This window comes from Natrix helvetica (genome assembly GCF_964273705.1).
Source record: "Natrix helvetica genome assembly, chromosome: 3".
NCBI classification, from domain to species: Eukaryota; Metazoa; Chordata; class Lepidosauria; order Squamata; family Natricidae; genus Natrix; species Natrix helvetica.
In genome coordinates, this window is record NC_138549.1 from 177,299,737 (window position 1) to 177,315,911 (window position 16,175).

General features: G+C 49.3%; 1 protein-coding gene across 2 annotated transcripts in view; it reads right to left on the reverse strand.

Annotated features, from left to right (window-relative positions):
* RPRD1B (regulation of nuclear pre-mRNA domain containing 1B) overlaps nucleotides 1-16,167 on the reverse strand; it is a 47,788-nt gene extending 31,621 nt beyond the window's left edge. For both annotated transcript variants that reach the window (XM_081948129.1, XM_081948128.1), the window contains exons 1-2: nucleotides 15,878-16,167; nucleotides 1,028-1,157 (exon numbers count right to left, since the gene is read on the reverse strand). In XM_081948129.1, coding sequence (XP_081804255.1) covers nucleotides 1,028-1,157; nucleotides 15,878-16,028 — 281 coding nt within the window. In that variant the 5' untranslated portion in view covers nucleotides 16,029-16,167. The remainder of the gene's footprint in view (nucleotides 1-1,027; nucleotides 1,158-15,877) is intronic.
* Nucleotides 16,168-16,175: the final 8 nt, after the last annotated feature.

Sequence of the window (16,175 nt, forward strand, 5' to 3'; positions counted from 1 at the left end):
TTTCAGAGGAAGATCAGATTGGTAGCCCTTCTGGACACCTAGCCCAGGTTTCATGGAAAAGACCACAGGCCACAAAGGTCCAGGGGGAGATTCTCCGTCCCAAAGGGGCTTTTTTTCAGGAGGCAACTGCATTGTCTTGTTTTTTCTTTTGAAGACCTTTCTCTCCTCATCCGAGAAGCTTCTTCCGCTCTGACTGGATGGTGGGGAAAAGAAGGATTTATATTCCTTGCAGACAAAGCTGGTCCTTTGCATCCTTGGAGAGCTGGGGGGTCAAACTCGGTTTCATTGAGGGCCGCATCAGGGTTGTGTTTGACCTTGGTGGGCTGGAGTGAGCTTGGCCAGTTGTGTTGGTGGTGGCCCCAGTGCTCTGCCAGCCAAAACGGCCCTCCCCAGCTCCGTTTTCAGCTGCAAGGGCCCTCCCCAGGCACCACTGCAGGCGGGTCCTTCGCTGCTTCCAGGGCAGCCCCAGTGGCCAGATCTAAGCACCAGCCGATGGGCGTTGAATTTGACCTCCCATTGAGGACACTTGGAGGTTTTGTCTGTGACCCGGATGGCGGAAAATCTCTACATGCACTTTGGGATGAAGACCCTTAGAATGGGGTGGGAGCAGGAATGGATTTCCAGGGGGGGAATTGAAGACTACAGGAACCATTGCCACCACTCAGGTGACCCTGAGGACACAGATAAAACCTCCAAGTGGCCTCAGGGACCCTCTCAAAGGATGCAAAGGACCAGCTTTGTCTGCAAGGAGCATCAATCCTTCCATTCCCCTCCATCCAGTCAGAGCTGAAGCAGCTCCTTGGATGAGAAGAGAAAGGTCTTCAAAGAAAAAACGAGAAAGTCCAGTTGCCTCTTGAAAAACCACCTTTGGGAGGCAGGGGACACGATATTTCAGCAGCAGGAGAAGGAGCCCACAGCCTCAAGCTGCCTTCTGTTGAAGTAGTTCCACGAAAGGCACCGATGCAAATCTGATATCCAGCAGCCAACAACACACAGGACAGACAAGGCAGGAAGGCGTGGTACCTACCTGGCCACATGTGAAAAAGCATCCACGAGCACCGATTCGAATTCCTTCGTAAACTCAGGTCCCTTCTTTTTACTGTTCTGGATGACATCGTTCGCCAAGTATAGGAAAGTCAGTTTCCTACTTGATTTGGCTGGCAAAGGAAAGGAAGAAAAAAAGTCTAGGTAACACAACATTGGAACCACCTCTCCGATTTTCATATTTGTGTTTGGAAACTGTGGCATTATTTTTTTTAAAAGCACCGTGTATTGATCTCCTGCATGGAATCTGATAAAAGGAGCCAGCCTAGAATCCATCCAAATTATTTTAAAAAAAATATGTTTTATTGATATAGGGTAGGACAAGAAGCAATGGGTGGAAACTCATCAAGGGAGAAGCAACCTAGAACCGAGGAGGAATTTCCTGACAGTGAGAACAATTAATCAGTGGAACAGAAGTTGCCTCCAGAAGTTGTGAATGCCCCAACACTGGAAGTCTTTAAGGAGATGTTGGATAGCCATTTGTCTGAAGTGGTTCATGGTTTCCTGCCTAGGCAGAGGGTTGGACTAGAAGACCTCCAAGATCCCTTCCAACTCTACTATTCTATATATTTTTCTTTAATAAACATAAAAAACTCAACTCAACAGTGTGTTGTGTATAATTTGTTCTGAATAACAAAAAGGTAATAAACATAGCAGTAATCATAACATGCATATCGTTGATAATGGTCACACAATAATCTTGCCATTAGCTTCTCCATAGCAGAAGAACATGTGTGATATGATTAATCATCCTCTTAATCGTCTTCATTTCTAACCTCTGTTTCTGTGACATTAAGTACATGGAGGGGGGAGAGAGAAACAATCTCAGAGACACGCTGCCTTGTGGCTTTGATTTCGCCAAGGTCTCCTGGGGGGGGGGGGGATAATCTGTATCCGAGCGTGATCTGCACTTGGAGTGCAGAGGTTCAAGAACGTCACACGGCCTCCTTTCAAACAGCAAAGGAAAATGAAAACAGCTAACCTGATGCCATAACAGCATTCATTTATTTACCCTCTTTATACGCTGCCCAAATCTGCAAAGACGAATTGTCAAAACCACAATTACGAGAGCGGCAGGTTGTCCTTCAGTTTGCCATCATTCACTGACTGACCTTCCAAAGTTACAATAGCGATGGGGGGGAGGGGGGAGTGATTTACAACCACTCCTCACACCTACAACCATTGCGGCATCCCGAGGGTCACGTAATCAGAATCCGGGCGCTTGCTGGGCAACGCTGCGTGCATTTACGATGATTGCGGTGTGCCAAGATCGCAGGGTCCCCGTTTGTGACCGTGCCAGCCAGCTTCCAAGAAACAAAGGCAATGGTGTGTTGGGGGGGGGAGCCAGATTTGCTTAACGACAATATGATTCACTTAACAACTCACTTACAAGACCCCTGTCATACCTCTGAGGACCATATGCAATGAACCAAATACAACGATTTGGAATACGACGGATTTTGTTTGTTTCTGAACCCAAGCAGGGTGGGAACCGTGCAGAGGGGCAACGTGGGGTGGGGAAGAGGGCATTTTAAAGGGGGTGGGGGCTGCCACAAAGAAGGCCTGTCACTCAGCCTGTGCCCATAAACGTTTTCTTGGGGTGGGGGTAGGGAAATGATGGTTAACTGACCGTGTCTCAATATCCTAACCCAGGATTTCTCAAATGTAAGCAACTTTAAGAGGTTTGGATTTTAACTCCCAGAATTCCCCAGCAAGTGTTGCTGCTGATGCCAAATCCATGTCTGTGTGTGTGTGTGTGTGTGTGTGTGTGTGTGTGTGTGTGTGTGTGTCTCTGACTGTATCAACAGAGAGAAAGAATCAAGATTACAAGAAGCGATAGTACCATTTTTTAAATACTTTGGTAAGGCCACACCTAGAATCCTGCATCCAGTTTTGGTCACCACAGTATGAAAAAGATGTGGAGACTCTAGAAAGAGTGCAGAGAAGAGCAACCAGGATGATGAGGGGACTGGAGGCTCAAACATACGATAGACGGTTGCAGGAACTGGGCCTGGCTAGTCTAGGGAAGAGAAGGACATGGGGAGACAGAAGAGCAGCCTTCCAATGTTTGAGGGAGGGGCTGTCACAGAGAGGAGGGGGCCAAGCTGTTTTCCAAAGCACCCGAAGGCCAGACAAGGAATAATGGATGGAAACTGACCAAGGAGAGAAGCAATTTAGAATTAAGGAGAAACTTCCTGACAGTGAGGACAATTAACCAGTGGAACCGCTTGCCACCAGAAGTTGTGGGAGCTCCATCACTGGAGGCTTTTTAGAAAAGACCTTTGTCCAGAATGGTGTAGGCCAGGTCTCTTGCCCAAGGTCCCTTCCAACCCTGTTACTCTAAAATTACCACTGAGGGGTCCTAACCCAAAAAGTGCCATGGGATTTCTAGAAGCCCTCTGACAAATCAGCCATCAACAGACACATAGACATGTGGGAAGTTAAAGCCCACCCCTCTCCTAGAAAAATGAAATATCCTGGGAAATATTGAAAAAGGAAGAATATTATAATTTCCCTGGATAAAAAATTGAGAAACGTGTTTTGAGGCAGGAAACAGACTCGCTCTTAATAGCCCCCACCTTTGTCAATGGGCCATTTAAAGACCTGAGCCAGTCTATTCTACATAACAAAGATCTTCCCCCCTTCCGCTCCAGGGTGATGGGACTAAAGCATGATGGTATTAGCCCTTTACCCATCTCACCCCACCTGGCACCTGGGAAGAAGCCATGCTCAACTAAACATAGACTCACACCCTACAGAGTTGCCCCTGCATGGCCCCCTGGGAGTCTGACAACCCATCAGAAGACAAGATCAAAGGCCAGAGAGGGCATAAAACCAGGGACTTTCAGCCTCTCTGCTTCTCTTTTCTTCTTCACCCAACATCTGGAAGGATGTGATCCCCCTTTTCCGTCCAGGAGCTCAAGCCACGTGATCCTGTCCACCATCAAACCACCTTTCCAAGCAGCCTCCATGTTTCCAGGGTCTTTTCCCACACTTGGAGCTGAACCCAGAAGGACGTTTCTCCCAACAGACATGAACCACCTCAAGAGGCTATTCAAGAGGCCACCAGCCAGCCCAAAAGAGGAGAAAAAGACCCCGAGACCCCCTCCAGCCATCAGCACTCAGATGAGCATAGATTAACTCCAAGGTCAACTTCAGAGCAACATCAAGGAAGCCATTTCCCATCAGTAAACAGCCCATCCAAAGCATCTCTAAGTCCGCCCCCACCAACAGACACGAGAATATAAATGGTCAGCAAATCACACTCCTTACTAGCACTGATGATGTTCCCTAGTTGGGTCATGAAACATCTGCAAGAAAACCATCAAGCTCAGAGAGCACCAAGGACCCCACAGTCTTCCTCCTGCTCCTCCTCCCTTTCCTCTCCTGCCTTCCTCCTCCCCCTCTTCCTCAAACTCAACTCCTTCCTGGGCCTGATGATGTTCCCTAGTTGGATCATGAAACGCCTGCAAGCTCAGAGAGCACCAAGGACCCTAAAGTCGTCCCCCCTCCCCCCTGCAAATTCTCCTCCTCTGCATCATTGATAATGTTCCCCAGTTGGGTCATGAAACGTCTGCAAGAAAGCAAGAAAGCTCCGACAGCACCAAGAACACCAAGAATTCAACCCTGAGCTACAAATAGTCTCCTTTAAAATCCCCCCCCCCTCTGAAACTGGCCTTTCTTGTTCAAGAAAAGCCTTGGATTCTTCCTGAACTCCCCCCCCCCTTTTTAAACATATTGGAGCTGCAGGTAGGGAGAGCTAGCAATGATCAAAGCCGCCCCTTTCCGAGGCTTTTAGCTGGAGCGTGGGAACTGCAGCATCTGGACTGCGCTCTTTCAACAGCCACCGGCCGGCTCTCTGTAACACGGACACACGCGGAGGGTCAGAAATCTTTTTTAAAAGCCGATCAAGCAGGTTAACAGACAAGGACCGGGGCTGGGGGGAGGAGGGGGGCTGTTCTTCGGCACCCGAAAGGCGGCTGGAGCAGAGAGGCAGCTGCAGGGAACCCACGGCGGCTGTGGATTCACAAGGAGGCCATTCAAGCGGAGGAGCTCGGCACAAGCTGGCAGGGCAGAGCGGCAAACCAGCCAAAGCGCACAGCTGAGGACGGCCCCGTTCAAGCCTCGAGGTTGGCATATTTGCAGGCCCACAAGAGTTGGCAAGAGGAACTGTTTTTATTAGGGATCACAAAAGAAAAATATGGCAAAAGTGGACTATATGTAAGGCTGCCTATTTTAATGGCGGCAAGACTGGTTTTTGCACAAAAATGGAAAAATAAGGAGACCCCCCCCCTCCTCGGAACAAGAAATAATAAATAAGATACTGGTGTGCGCAGAGATGGACAGGCTGACTCTAGAGCTCAGAGACGAGGGGGAGACAAATGGTACCAGTGGTTGGAAAGGAGGGAAAAAGTTGGGACAGAAAAACATCCACAAGCTAAGAATTGGAAAATAGGGTATTAAGAATGCGTGGCAGGTAGGAATTAGTAATGGTATAAAAGAAAGGATGAACGGACAGGTAATCTGACTGACCACACACACCTACGTAATGGATATAAAATGTAATTGTTGTGAGATCCAAACACTATACGGAAATGTTTATGCCAGAAATGTCGCACTATGTCCAATGGTTTTAAGGTTTATCTAATAAAAACCTTTTTTTAAATTAAAAAAAAAGAGTGGCAAGATGGGCGGTTAATACATTCCCCCCCTCACACACACACATGATATGATATGATATAACAGGATTAATAGAGTTGGAAGGGACCTTGAAGGTCATCTAGTCAGACCCTACACCCTTTCTGACAGATAGCATAAAAAATTATAAAATAAAATAATAAAATAAATTCCAGAAAGCTTCTTCCTTTTACTCTTGTACAGGTAGTCCTTGACTTACAGCCATTCATTTAGTGACCAGTCAAAGTTACAACAGAAGTGGAAAAAAAATGACTTAGGGCCACTTTTCACACTTATGACTGTCCCAGCATCCCCACCGTCACGTGATCAAAATTCAGACGCTTGGCGATTTACGACGATCGCAGTGCCCTGGGGTCACGTGGTCCCCTTTGGAGTCCTCCTGACGAGCAAAGTCAGTGGGGAATTCCCTTCACAACCGTGTTACCAACTTAGCAATTGTGGTGATTCACTTAACAACGGTGTCATAAAATGGAGCAAAACTCACTTAGCAACTGTGTCGCTCAACTGTGGTCGCTAAGTTGAGGACTACCAGTAAAAGCATCTCAGGGAAGCATCGCTCCCCCGGACATTCTTTCAGAAAGCCTGAAGAGACGGTTCTGCCATCAGGCCAGAGACCCCGGGGCACTACGGAGCCCACCAAGGGGCTGCTCCCATTGTTGTCATCAGGGGCAAACTTATGCTTTGTCAACCACGAAAGAGAGGGAAGGGCTTTGGACTATACAGGTAGTCCTCATTGAGTGACTTCTTGTTCGGCAACCATTCGGAGTTACAACAGGGCTCAACAAGAAGACTGTGTGTCCTTGGAAGTTGTGACTGTCGCAGTATCTCCCCAGTCCCAGGATGATGAGTGGGGCACTTGGCAACCGGCACACAGGCACAATGCTCCCAGCTTCCCCCAGTCACATCCTCACCCCTTGCGATCTTCACTGCCAGCTTCCAATAAGTCAAGTCGATGAGGAAACCGGCCACCCCTGATGTTGCGCTTAATGACGGCACATGATTCCTTAACAACCACAACATGAACTGTCATTGTACGCTGAAGATCGCATTTCATTTCCTTGCAGAAGATGCCATGACAATAAAGTAAACTAAACTAAATCCGGGATAACCATGCACCCGGCAGGCTGCACCAGGCACCCACGGCCCTTTGTGGCCAGCGGCAAAGCCCACTGGAGGTTTTCCAAACTGCCCTCCATCCCACTGGCTGAGCAAGAGAGAGAAAGCTGAAGCAGTGGCCACTCTTGGCTTCGACTTTAGGCTTCTGAGCTCAAGGAGCTCAGAAGAACCGGACTGGTCATTGCCAGGCACCGCTCAGCGTTAGGACCGAATGCTGCATTCTGGGAAGGATGCCTGTACCCAAATTATTATTTAACATGAGAATTGGGTGCATTAGACCTAGGCTATCTAGATCAGTCAATTCTTGGGTGGAAGACTACACTACAGGGCAGGTTGTGCAGCAAAGAACTAATTAAAAGAGATTATTTGTTGCTCTATGGGATTGAACTCTATGGGCTCTGATGCTCTCTGAGCTTACTTATCGAAGTGGATATGGTAACCTCATCCGTGATAGAAGGGAGGGGGGTTGCAGAGAGGAGGAGGAGGAGGAGGAGGACTATGAGGTCCTTGGTGCTCTCTGAGTTTGGTTGTTTTCTTGCAGATGTTTCATGACCCAACTAAGTAATCTCATCAGTGCTGGAGGAAAATATCTCAACCTCCAGGCAAATACAGCTGCTACTTCCCCCAATATAGAGCCAAACAAGGCAGCTTCTCCTGCTAGCTCCCACTTCCACGCCAGCTGCAAGGACTGGCACCAAGCAGCAGAGCGGAGTGAAAAGTTATCAGCAGGCAGTCGCGCCATGACTGGTCAAAAGGAAGCTTATCTCCTATAACAGCTTATGCTAGACCAGGGGTGTCCAAATTTGGCAACTTTAAGACTTGTGGACTTCAACTCCCAGAATTCCCTAGCCAGCTCTGGCTGGGGAATTCTGGGAGTTGAAGTCCACAAGTCTTAAAGTTGCCAAGTTTGGACACCCCTGGTCTAGGCAAAGGGCGACCAAGGCTTTTGGGAGGAAGGGGCTGGTCTGGGCACCAACATTTCTTCCGTTTCACTGGAGTCCGGAAGACTTAAGAAAGCTTCATTTCTGCCAAACGCTCCGGGGGCTTCAGAAATCATGGGCTGGCAAAGCCAACAGTAGCATTTCACAGTCATTTACTATCAGCCTCTGGCCCCCGTAGGGACCCCCAGGTTAAAAGCAAGACCTAAAACCCAATTGATGGACTTATTGGAATATTTAGGAGGCATAAACTACCACCATGGATATCAGGATGGAGAAAGGAAATATCTCTCTTAATGACTTCATTTTAATAGTTGCCAAACACCATTTGTTCCTTTTTAGCATAAAGCAGATGGCTAATTGGGGAGGGAGGTGTTGGGGGGGGGGTCTGCAGTTGTTCAAATCATACTAACGGATGGGGCCCTAATAGTATTAGCAGCCCACGTCTCTGGCAGTGTCCATGGAGATTCTCCATCATCCAGGTCAGGGTTGTCCCAAAGGGGCTTTTCTCAAAAGGAACCAGACTTTGTTTTTCCTTGAAGACGTTTCGCTTCTCATCCAAGAAGCTTCTTCAGTTCTTTGAGAATGGAAGAAGCTTCTTGGAGGAGACACAAAATGTTTTCAAGGAAAATCAAAGTCCGGTTGAAAAAAAGCACCCTTGGCAAACCTCTCTGACAGTTCTTTGCTCCTTGGGTAGGCAGAACCTCCCAATTGCAGAGATCCACGGGCTCAGGAGGTCAGAGAGACCTATGGAGTCCTGGCTGCTCTCTTCAGTTGGTGGTTTTCTTACAGGTGTTCCCTGAGCCAGCTATGCTGATGATGTCACCCAGCTGGGTCATGAAAGGTCTGCAAGAGAAACCACCAAGCTCAGAAGGCCCTCACAAGTTCAACCCTGAGCGGCAGAAATTCTCTCCACCTGTTTTATGCAGGTGGGAAATCAACTGCCTCTGTTGTCTTGTCCTCATATGCTGCCCAGGGGTCCCAGGGTTGGAATTGGCTGGCCTAATAAATCCATGAAAGAGATAAAACTGCAGAATCTCAAGGAAGAAAAGGAGGGGGGGTGGGGGAAGCTTTATCTGAAGAACTCAGGCAAGTGACAACCGAAAGATGTCACCTAATGGCTCCCAGAGCCCAGGCACCAAACCCCTTCCATGTTCGCAGGTCGTTGTCGTGCCCCTGATCATCTCACCTGAGCGAGAAACCATGCTCTGGGGCAGCCAGTGACAGAATACGCACACTAGACGGGGATATCTCTGTATTCTGTACTGGAGGCTGAGCAAGCACATTTCAAAGCTGATTTTTTTGATCCATTTCCATTTGTCCCTACTGTGGCGGTACTGAAAAATCTCTCACTTCACTCTTTATTCCACAGTGGAAACGGTGCTTGTGCTGCCTTCCTTTCTGGGACTCTTTAAATAAAAACACAGGGCATATCCCCCCTATATCCGTGTTACTTCCATATACGTGCCCCAGGGGGGCCAGGCAGCTCTACTGGTTTTCTGCAATCTTGAAATTTAAAAGTGTGGAGAGATTCTCAGCCATCCAGTTCATGGCTGTCCCAAAGGGGCTTTTTCAGGAGGCAACTGGACTTTCTGGGTTTTTTTCTTTGAAGACATTTCGCTTCTCATCCAAGGAGCTTCTTCAGCTCTGAATGGATGGTGGGGAACGGTTCAACGACCCTCTAAAAGGATGCAAATTATCAGCTGTTTTCAAGGAATGTAAATCCTTCCATTCCCTGCTATCCTGTCAGAGCTGAAGAAGTTTTTTTGTTTCAAAAGAAAAAAACAAGGAAGTCCAGATGCCTCCTGAAAAAAAGCACCTTTGGGACAAGCTTGAAACTTAGAATAACTTTATTGTCACTTTGGATGTACACTGATTGCCATGCCATAAAATGAAATTTTGTTGCATGCAGCTCTCCAAGGGTCACCACCTCCAATAAGCACTACATAAACATGACAAAATAAATACAAGATTATGTATATACCCACACATATTAATTATATGACACAGAGAAACAACACAGCCCAGCTTCTAAAGCCAAGCTGTTTCAGGGCAGCTTCCCATAATTTGAATTGTTTCTGCCTTCATTCTTTATTCTCGCAGCGTTGCTGTTTTAGGGGGTGGGTGGGGGTGGGGGTGGGGGGGTTGTTGTTTTCTATGGATTTTCCCAGGGCAGCCACCGACTGTCATTTTTTATTGTGGCAGCATACAAATATGCTTAAGAAACAAAATAAGCAGACGAAACAAAGAGGAACCTGCTCTCTATCAAAGAAAACTTCCTTGCATCATAGTTTCTTTGAGGTCTAAGCACATGTACAGGTGGTCCTCCACTTACAGCAGCTCATTTAGTGACCGTTCAAAGTTACCATGGCACTGAAAAAAGTGACTTATGACCATTTTTCACTTATGATCTTTGCAGCATCCCCACAGTCATGTGACTTACATTCAGAGGCTTGGCAACCAACTCACCTTTATGACGGATGCCGTGTCCCAGAGTTACGTGATCCCCTTTTGCGACTTTCTGATGAGCAAAGTCAACGGGGAAGCCAAGATTCACTTATCAACCATGTCACTAACTTATCAACTGCAGTGATTCGCTTAACAAATGAGGCGAGGAAAGTTGTAAAATGGAGCAAACACACTTAACAAATTTCTCACTTAACAACATAAATGTTGGGCTCAATTGTGGCTGTAAGTTGAGGACTACCCGTATTGTGTCCTACCTGAATAAAGGGCTTATGACCCAGATCAGAAATTCTGATGGTCACCTCCCTACAACCACATGACTACATCATTTGGTTTCGCTTAATGACCAGAGCTTTCACTTAACAACTATGATATTCACGTAGGACCACAGCATTCACTTAATGACTGCCAGGAAAAAATGTGGTAAAATAGATCAATCCCATGACCGATCTGTTTTACAACCATTACAACTTACGATCGAAATTTGATAGGCTCCACTACAGTCGTAACTGGAGGACTCCCTTCAATGAATGACCAAATGCTACACAGAACTGGAGAAAAATTGTGTACCTCGACAGAATGTTTAAGGAAGTGGGAAATTCAAAAAACACCGGTGTCTCCACCTGTGGGCTTTTGGTTGTGTTGTTATGCGCAAATGAGTCGGGAGAAAAGCTGAACGCAGCTGTTGGAATAGGCTACAGAGGAGGGGGAGGAAGAGAACAATCAAATCAAATCAAATTTTATTTGATTAGCCGCAACCCTCTCCCGAAGGACTCGGGGCGGCGTACAATCAAAAGGATAAAATACACATAGGACACACATACATACGAAAAAACAAGGACAATTACATTTGTGCATGGAGGAGAGTAGACTTGTAAGTGAAAGACAATAAACACAGCTAAAAACACAGTTAAAACACAGTTTAAAATCCCCTAAATAAAATTGCTGAATTAAAAACCCCTCAGGAGCGTAACGAAGTTATGGTTGGGCCAGGCCAGATATTTGAAAAAGGTGGGTCTTGAGCTTAACACGGAAGGAGCGGAGGTCTGTAGTGGTCCTAATATCCGGGGGGAGGTCATTCCACAGGGCTGGGCCCGCCACAGAGAAGGCTCTGCTCCTAGGCGCCGCCCCATGGCATTGTCTAGTGGACGGCACCTGGAGAAGTCCCTCTCTGTGCGAGCGAGTAGGTCGTAGGGATGTATGGGGCAGAATACGGTCCCGCAGGTAACTAGGTCCTGAGCCATGGAGCGCTTTAAAGATCGTAATCAAAACCTTGAAACGCACTCGATAGACCACAGGAAGCCAGTGCAGCTCGCGCAGGAGAGGTGTCACATGGGAGTACCTGGTGCTCCCCATAATCACCCGCGCGGCCGCATTCTGGACCAACTGTAGTCTCCGAGTGCATTTCAAGGGAAGCCCCATGTAGAGAGCGTTACAGTAGTCCAGGCGAGACGTCACCAGCGCATGGGTGACTGTGCGTAGAGCGTCCCGGTCCAATAGGGGGCGCAATTGGCGCACCAGGCGAACCTGATGGAACGCCCCCCTGGCCACGGCTGTCACATGTTCATCCATGGACAGCTTGGCATCCAGGAGGACGCCCAAATTGCGCGCCCGCTCCACGGGGGCGAGTTGAATGCCCCCAATGGCCAGAGATGGAATTATCTGGTTGAACCGGGGAGCCGGAACCCACAGCCACTCCGTCTTGGAAGGGTTGAGCCTGAGTCGGTTGTCATCCATCCAGACCCGTACGGCTTCCACACACCGGGACGTCACTTCGACGGCCTCGTTGGGGTGGTTCGGGGTGGAAATGTACAGCTGAGTATCGTCAGCGTACAGATGATATCCCACCCCGAAACCACGGATGATCTCACCCAGCGGCTTCATGTATGTGTTGAACAGGAGTGGCGAGAGGACCGACCCCTGTGGCACCCCACAGATGAGGGGGCTTAGGGTCGACCTCTGCTCTCCTGCCAACACACGTTGCGTCCTGCCGGAGAGGTAGGAGCCGAACCACCGCAAGACGGTGCCCCGGATCCCCAACCCCTCCAGTCGGTGCAACAGGATACCATGGTCGATGGTATCAAAAGCCGCCGAGAGGTCTAATAGGACCAGGATAGAGGAACAGCCCCTATCTCTGGCCCTCCAGAGATCATCTACCAACGCGACCAAGGCCGTCTCAGTGCTGTGCCCAGGGCGAAAGCCGGACTGGCGCGGGTCTAGATAATCATTCTCCTCCAGATGTCGTGGAAACTGAGAAGCCACCACACTCTCCACAACCTTCGCCAAAAAGGGAAGGTTGGAGACAGGACGATAATTGACCAGCTCCATAGGGTTCAGGGAAGGCTTCTTGAGCAAGGGTCTCACCACCGCCTCTTTCAAGACGGCCAGGAGAGACCCCTCACCCAACGAAGCGTTCACTAGGTCCAGGAGCCAGTCGCGTGTAACCTCCCAGGATGCCAGTACAAGCCAGGAGGGACACGGGTCCAACAAACATGTGGTAGGTCGCAGTCGCCCACGCAATCTGTCCAAATCCTCGATGACAACCAAGTCAAACTCCTCCCAAAAAGGTTTCTCAAGACTCGCCACTGGCGTCTCGACTGGGCCACTGAAGGGGACCCAATCCTTCCGGATTTGAGCGACTTTATCCTGCAGGTAACAAAAAGTGGGGCCAAGAATAAATGGGGCCTGAGTGAAAAAGAGGGAATTCAAAAGGAGCCCACTGAGATGGCGGCCTAGCCATAAGCGGAGGGGAAGTGAGAACGGAGGGCAATAATTGAGAGCTTCAAGGAAGGGAAGGCATGAGAAAGGGGGAAGAGCAAGAGAGAGAGCGAGAGAGAGAGAGAGAGAGATGGCTAGCTTAAAGAACAAAAGGCCACGCAGGACAGGGGCAGGTGGGCAGGACTGGCAAGAGTGGCAAAAGCACAGAAAGATGGGGAATGGCACTGGTGTGAATTAGCTTTTATTTCCCATCTTCATTTCATGTCTTTTGGCTCCTGATTTCTTGCGCTGTTTTAAGCCGGCTGATTAGATGCGCAAGGTCAGTGCTGACTCTGAGCGTGCACATTCACGTGTGACAGTGTGCCCACACCCATAATGCAATGCGTGCACCATCCCCCGCATAGCCCCACCCCCGTACATGCGCACGACCCCCCCACCCCCTGCGTGTGCCCCACCCGTGGGTGTGTGATACCCCTCCACACTCCCACACCCCCCGCGTATGTGCCCCACCCTTCCTTCGCCCTATTTTGGCTTCCAGGTTGGTGCAGGAGGTCTTCCAGGCCCAAAATGGGGTTTGGGGGGGGAGGGAGCGCATCCCCCTGCACCCTCTTTTGTGCTTGGAAGGCCTCCTGCACCAACCTGGAAGCCAAAACTTCCAGAGGCAAGCAGTTCCACTGCCTAATCGTTCTCCTTAGGTTCTAGGTTGCTTCTCTAGAATGTAACTATGGCAACTTTGTGCTCTTCAACTGCCAAAATGTCTGAGCCAACAGGGTTCTCCAGCTCTTCCAACGGGTCTCCCAACGGCACCCATGGAATCCATCTGCTTGCTTGCTGGTGTGGGAAAGTGTATATCACAATGTTTTGCTCCTTTATGCTGTTCCCAGCGTCCCTTAAAAACAATAACCTAGCCTACAATGGACTGAGAATCCGCCTCTCTGTTAGATAATTGACATTCGAGCTAAGTCAAACTAAGACAGCCAAACTAAGTTAATCAAGTAAACATACCAAAGGAAAAGAATGTTTTACTCAAACTTCCTCAAATGGGTTACCCAGACCTAATTCACATATCAAAGGGCAATGTCTGTAAACACAGTTTATATTAAATTGGTCTCCCAGAGGAACCAAATGTTCACAAAAATAAACATCATACATCCACACCTCTCAAGTGCCCCCCTAGAACAGGGGTCTCCAATCTTGGCAACTTTGTGGACTTCAACTCCCAGAATTCCTCATCCAGCTTTGCTTTCGCCGTCATCCAGGTGCTGGTTGTCCCAAAGGGGCTTTTTTTTAGGAGGCCACTGGACTTTCTGTTTTTTTTTTTCTTTGAAGATGTTTCGCTTCTCATCCAAGAAACTTCTTCAGCTCTGAATGGATGGTGGGGAACAGACCAACGATATCAGCTGTTTGCAAGGAATATGAATCCTTCAATTCCCCACTATCCTGTCAGAGCTGAAGAAGCTCCTTGCATGAGAAGTGAAACGTCTTCAAAGAAAAGAAGAAGGAAGTCCAGCTGCCTGCTGGGGAAAAACACTTTGGGGAGAAGTTCAAGGGGTTTTACGGCCCAACCAACAGACAACTGGGTCACATGATCAAACATTGCAAGAGCTTGGCAACAGCGGACATGTTCACAACGGTTGTGGCTTCCTGGGGTCACGTGACCACTGTTTGCAAGCTTTCCGGCCTCCTTCCGACAAGAAAGCCGAATTTGTTTAACGACCACATGACTCACTCAACAGCCGCAGCTATTCGCTTCACAGTCACGGCAAAAAGGGATCGTCCAATCAGGCGCAGCCAGCTTCACTGCCATGCTTAGCAACATAACTTCAGGGCCTGGCTGTGGTTGTAAATCAAGGACGATCTGTAGAGGTAGTCCTCGACTTGCGACCACAATTGAGCCCAAGATTTATGCTGCTAAGAGAGATGTTTGTTAAGTGAAATTTGCCCCATGTTGCAAGCTTTCTTGACATGGTTGTTAAGTGAATCTGGCTTCCCCGGTGACTTGGGTTGTTGGAAGGTCACAAAAGGGAACCACGTGACCCTGAAACACTGTGACCGTCATAAATGTGAGTCAGTTGTCAAGCATCTGAATGTAAATCACATGACGCTGGAGATGCTACTACGGTCATAAGTGTGAGAAATGGTCACTTTTCTCTTTTCTCAATGCCGTTGTAGCTTTGAATGGTCACTAAATGAACAGTTGTAAGTCAAGGACTACCTGTACATGAGAAACTCAGGCCTGGGGAACCGAGGAGACCCGAACTTTGTCGTGGGTACAGGGACTCCTCGGCTTATGTCTGCAATGGAGCCAAAATTTCAGTCATTAAGTGAGTTTTGACCCATTTTTGCAAGCTTTGTTGCCACCGTTGTTAGGCGAATCACTCTTAACTGTTGGGTTAGCAACGTGGCCATTAAGTGAATCCGGCTTCCCCATTGACTTTGCACGTGAGACGGTCGCAAAAGGGGATCATATGAGCCCCCCCACACACACACACACCAGAGCAACCGTCACAAGTATGAGTCCATTGCCAAGCGTCCGAATTTGGATCCTATGATGGTGGTGAAACGTTGCAACGGTCATAAGTGCGAGGAGTGGCCACGAGAGACCTTTCCCCCCAGTGCTGTTGTAACTTCGGACAGGTCACTAAGCCGAGGACTTCCTGCATCCGAACGAGGCCTGGAGGCCCCCATGGAGATGAAGCCCTTCAGCCCCCCCCCCATGTGGGCCTTTCCCCCCCCCAACCCCGCCAACCCACGAAGCCTCTGGGGACCAGAAGGCGCCCAACGGCCTTCCTCCGGGCCGGGGGAGTCTGGCCGGGGATGATGGGCCTGGTGGTGGGGGCCGAGCCAGGCTCCCCGGCGCCTTTACGCGGCGCTTGCGGCTCGCTGGCCTCCCTCACCTTTGCGGAGCTCCCGGTGCCAGACGACGACGATGGGCCCGGCGTGCTTGCGGTGGTGAATGAGCCACAGGCTCAGCGTCTGCACGCTCTGCTGCGAGTTGCTCAGCTCCGAAAGCTTCCGCTCCAGCGCCGACTCCGAGAACGACGACATGGCGGGGACTCGACCGACCCGACCCGGCCTGGCCTGGCTGGACCAGGCCCCCGGCCTCAGGGGCGACCAACCGCCACAAAATGGCCACCCGCCCTTTCACCCCGGCGCCGCCGTAGGTCAGAGGGCGGCATGCTACGGGTCGCCGGA